The sequence below is a fragment of the Sinocyclocheilus anshuiensis genome, unplaced genomic scaffold (assembly GCF_001515605.1).
Source record: "Sinocyclocheilus anshuiensis isolate Anshui unplaced genomic scaffold, SAMN03320099.WGS_v1.1 scaffold306, whole genome shotgun sequence".
Taxonomy (NCBI): Eukaryota; Metazoa; Chordata; class Actinopteri; order Cypriniformes; family Cyprinidae; genus Sinocyclocheilus; species Sinocyclocheilus anshuiensis.
The window spans coordinates 2,252,079-2,256,738 of record NW_015544175.1 but is presented as its reverse complement, the minus strand read 5'-3'; the positions used below and the strand labels follow the sequence as shown (position 1 = coordinate 2,256,738).

The following is a 4,660-nucleotide window of genomic DNA, read 5'->3' as shown; positions in this document are numbered from 1 at the left end:
CTTAATTTGATGATACATATACTAACTAATTCTTACAAAGACAACCACATTATGCCATAGAGAATGTTGTCACCGACTGGTGATGGACTGTTCCTTGCCCTCTCCTGGCACTAAGAAATTTGTGCCACGAAATTCATAATTAAGGGTGGCCTGATTCTATCAGTCATAGACAAGTTTATTATGTGGCACTGGTACCTGACAGCTTCAGTGACATTGTTGGACGTGTGTCCTGAGAGCGCGTCGTGGAGGTTACGGATGAAATAGTCCCTGTACTCCTCCGGCAGAGCCATGAATGTGCCTCCCATCACAATGAACTCCACTTTATCCACACTGTGACCCAGCTGCTTAAGCTAGATGTGCAAACACAGCAGCATAATGACATTAACACCATCTAATGAGTGGAAAAGATGAGAGGATCATCAACGTTGCAGATGTACACTGTAAAATCAAAACCATTAAGTAGCTTATGATCCCTTATGATTTTAACTGTATGCCAAAAGTGCTGCTTATGAATATGAACAGTGAAGATGACTCACCTGTTCTACTCGGTGCCTAGTCTGGAGGTAGGGATCGTATCGTGCACGGATGGCTCTCATTGACGTAGGCTGGGTAAGAGGGTGAACAGACAATCAAAATGAAGTGTATGGCACAACATCAGTGCAAAACTCATAAAAACATGTATGATAGCATTGCAGTGGGACACAGAAGGATAATTACCTCATATCCAGTGTAAGACTGTGTGGAATATTCAAAATCTGAGTCCGGACCCCCAGGGCAGTAGCTGTTTGAGCAAATGAAAACAAATACACTACATCTACGTCAAAACTGAGACCAGATTTATCATTATATTTTGCTCATAAAAGCTTTTCCACCAGCTGACAACACAATGCTAACTGCTTGAACCAGATGCAGGTCCACATGGAATATGTACTGTAAAAGGTTTATGCCGTTCTATAGGATGAATCGCTTGTGTTGTAGAATTTCTCATTTAAAAGCATGGGCTGAATGAATAAATGTACACTACTGTTCAAAAGTTTAGGGTCGACAATAATTTTTTATGTCTTTGAAAGAAGTCTCTTATGTTAATAAGAACAGCTTTTCTTTGATCAAACATACAGTAAAACAGTAATAGCGGGAAATATTATTACGATTTAAAATGTTCTCTATTTCAATACAAATGTAATTTATTTATGATAGCAAAGCTCCAGTTTTCAGTGTCACATGATCTTTCAGAAATCATTCTAATATGCTGATTTGGTGCTAAAGAAACCTTTGTTAATATTATAAGTGGTGAAAACAGTTGGGCTGATTAATGTTTGTAGAAACTTTGATTAAAAAAACGTTTTTGTTTTTTTGTTAACAATAAGTTATAAAGCACATCATTTATTTGAAATAAAAGTACTTTATAACATTATATATGCCTTACTCTCACTTTTGATCCATTTAATGCATTCTTGCTCAATAAAAGTATTAATTTCTTTAAAAAAAAATTTTTGTAAAAATCTTACCGACCCAAAACTTTTGAACGGTAATGTAACAGAAATACAAGGACACATTATTTCAGTCATACTCACACACAGATGTTGCCTGTGAAACTGATGTGTGGGCAGCGATGAGGCTTGCACATCACAGCGACAACTGCAATCTACAAAGAAATATAAAATCAAAGTCTGTGCAGCAGTTTAATTTCTACATTATATTTTTACACCACCCCCAATACAAATAGCAAAGGGCCAACAAGCCATGCTTACCCCACTGGCAGTACGGATGGGTTTGGCTTTAAGTTTGGGCACCAAGGCTCTTCGGTAGTGAGGCGGCACTGCAGCAATGATGTCCACCAGCCGTGGCTGTGCAGAGAGACCATATTTGGCTGATGTCTTCGTCTTGACTCTATAAAAACACCAGCTCTCTTAGTTTACCATTTTCCAGTGAGAAAAAAACAGTTCCAATTGTGTTTCTGAAACTTAAAAATGCACTGACTTGTTAAGGTTAATATCTTTTCCCTGTTCATGGGCCTCAACCAACTGCTTTATGACATCTGCAATTGTCATCATCATCAGTTCTGCACGGCTCAAGTCACCTGATGAGGACACAGACAGATAATGTAAGAGAAAAACGAACTTCTATGCGTACTCTTTCTCAGCAGAAATCAGGTTTCAGACACCTGTCCCTACTGTTAACTAGTTACTCTGGATGCACTGACAGCTTTGATTGTTCCAACTTTTTATCATAAACTTACATCTAACCCAAGATGGTTTCCAAACATTTATACTGACAGATACTTTTGTTTGGAAGTAATAAGAAAACATTAGTAGTTACCTTCCAAATTAATGCTTCCTTAACGAAACATATCCAAAAAACAAACAAAAAAAGTATTCATTCACATGACTTTGTTAACTTTTTGTCACATTGTCATTTTAACAGTGACGAACATTTACGAAACTGCTTGTGTTAAAAATAAAAGATAACATTCCCTTACATATGATGTTAAAACATACAATACCCAAGTCTTAGTAGATTAGACATTACATCATGCAGCTAACAGAACACGTACTGTATAAAATTAACAGTAAATACTTACTCTTCTTTTTCGGTTTTCCCATCTTGGAAACAAGCTACAAATAATCCAGAACTCGTATATGATAAACACTCAAACTTGTTAGTTATATCGTCAAGCAGCTACGGATAAAAATGTCAACATCAGAGAACATGCTGCACTCTTCCGTAAAGCGATTGCTGTGTCGTAAAGCAACACATGTAGTACGATTGTCGTAAAGTTGTAACGCACTTTGCAACAGCAGTTCTCAAGTACACACTGGAGGACCTCTAGTGTTCAGAGAGCTGTACAGAAATATATAGATCTTACATATTATAGTGTAGTACAAATATACACTGATGGTTCAAAGGATCCAGACTCTGGGAAAACAGCTGTAGCAGTATATATTCCCCTATTTAAAATTAAAATGTCAAAAAGAACTTCAGATCATATTTCTGTATTTACTGCAGAACTAATAGCAATCTTACTAGCACTTCAGTGGATAGAAGAAATACAACCAACAAAGGCAGTGATATGCACAGATTCTCTTTCAGCACTAAACAGTTTGTCAAGTGGAAAATCATTAGCAAGACAAGACATGATAAATGAAGTAATGCAGAGTCTTTTTAGAATAAGACAGTATGGACTTCTGGTAAATTTCGTGTGGGTACCATCACATATAGGTGTGAAAGGAAATGAGGAGGCTGATCATTTGGCTAAACAGGCATTAAATCATTCACAAATAAACATTGAAGTGGCATTAAGTAAAACAGAAATAAAAGCGATAATAGCGAAAGAAATACAGGAAATATGGCAGAATGAATGGAAAGAAGGAACAAAAGGTAGACATTTACACTGCATACAAGAAAAAGTTGGTTCAGAGAGAAGAAGATTTGGAAACAGGAAAGAGGACGTTATAATTGCAAGAATGCGTATTGGTCATGGTTTATTAAATCAGTGCTTACATAGAATAGGAAAACATGAAAATGGAAATTGTGACAAATGTGGGTTAACAGAAACTGTAGAACATGTACTTATAAAATGTGAGGCTTATGAAAGAGAACGTTTCCAACTAAGTCAAGCTTTAAGGTATCTGGAAATAAATGATCTGTCACTCCAGGTTTTGTTAGGCGATGGATCTAAGCAATCAGGAATATATCGCGAATTAGTTATTTATTTAAAGGAAACAGGATTGATTAATAGGATTTAGGATACCGTTTTTTTTATTTTTGATTTAATAATTTTTGATTTTATTTTTATTTTTTAATAAGGTAGCTCTTGTTTCTAAAGTTCCTATTCATTGTGCGCTTCACACTCCTTTCCAGTAGGTGGCGGGAATGCACCTTTTAAGTTGGTTTGCCAACCGCCATTAAATCCTAAAAGAAGAAGAAGAAGAACTGCAACGTGAGTTTAAAAGCAGCGGCCCTTCATGATTGTACATTTAATGTAAAACTTCACTGTTACATATTGTAATTGCAACTATGTCTGCCTTTGAGAATTGTTAATTGTTAATATTGTTTGTTCAATGCCTATTTTGTATGTACATTTGTTTATTTACTATAATAAAAAACAGATCACAGTATTTCACATATTTACACAACTGTAAAATACACTTTACACGGTATGTTTATTATGCAATGATATACGAGGTCGTTTCTGCCTTGTTTTAATCGTGCACAGCACTGTTTCTGTGTTTGCTGACTTAAAGAAACATGTGAGGAAAACGTGTGTTTGTGTGTTCGTGTGAATGATTGTCTCGATGTTTGCAGTGATGATAATGTTGCTGTTACTGAATGTGTCTGATCTGTGAGAGGAATGAATGCAAACCGATATCAAGTTATGCTGCTGCGATTTTATTTATAACGTTATTTCTCTGTCGTTTATCTTTGGCAGATCAAACTTGTTATAGTCACTTTACATGGTTAAAATTACTTACAAACACTGATAAATACATCTTTGAGCCAAAGTAATGAGCCACGTGGGACATTTTAAATCTATAACGTTACAGATTTTGAATATATTATAAATCTGTTCATGTATAGATTTAAAATGTCCCATGTGGCTATGAAATGCATATAATGTGTGAATTATTACCACATGAGATTGCAGTGTTACTGAGTGAGC

General features: G+C 35.8%; 1 protein-coding gene across 1 annotated transcript in view; it reads right to left on the bottom strand.

The window, feature by feature from the left end:
• Window positions 1-2,774, bottom strand: part of LOC107696156 (elongator complex protein 3) — a 24,343-nt gene extending 21,569 nt beyond the window's left edge. Inside the window, exons 1-7 of the mRNA XM_016496361.1 lie at window positions 2,582-2,774; window positions 1,981-2,080; window positions 1,752-1,890; window positions 1,575-1,645; window positions 718-781; window positions 537-605; window positions 196-350 (exon numbers count right to left, since the gene is read on the bottom strand). Of these exons, the coding sequence (XP_016351847.1) occupies window positions 196-350; window positions 537-605; window positions 718-781; window positions 1,575-1,645; window positions 1,752-1,890; window positions 1,981-2,080; window positions 2,582-2,603 (620 nt within the window). The 5' untranslated portion in view covers window positions 2,604-2,774. The remainder of the gene's footprint in view (window positions 1-195; window positions 351-536; window positions 606-717; window positions 782-1,574; window positions 1,646-1,751; window positions 1,891-1,980; window positions 2,081-2,581) is intronic.
• Between the last annotated feature and the right edge of the window lie 1,886 nt (window positions 2,775-4,660).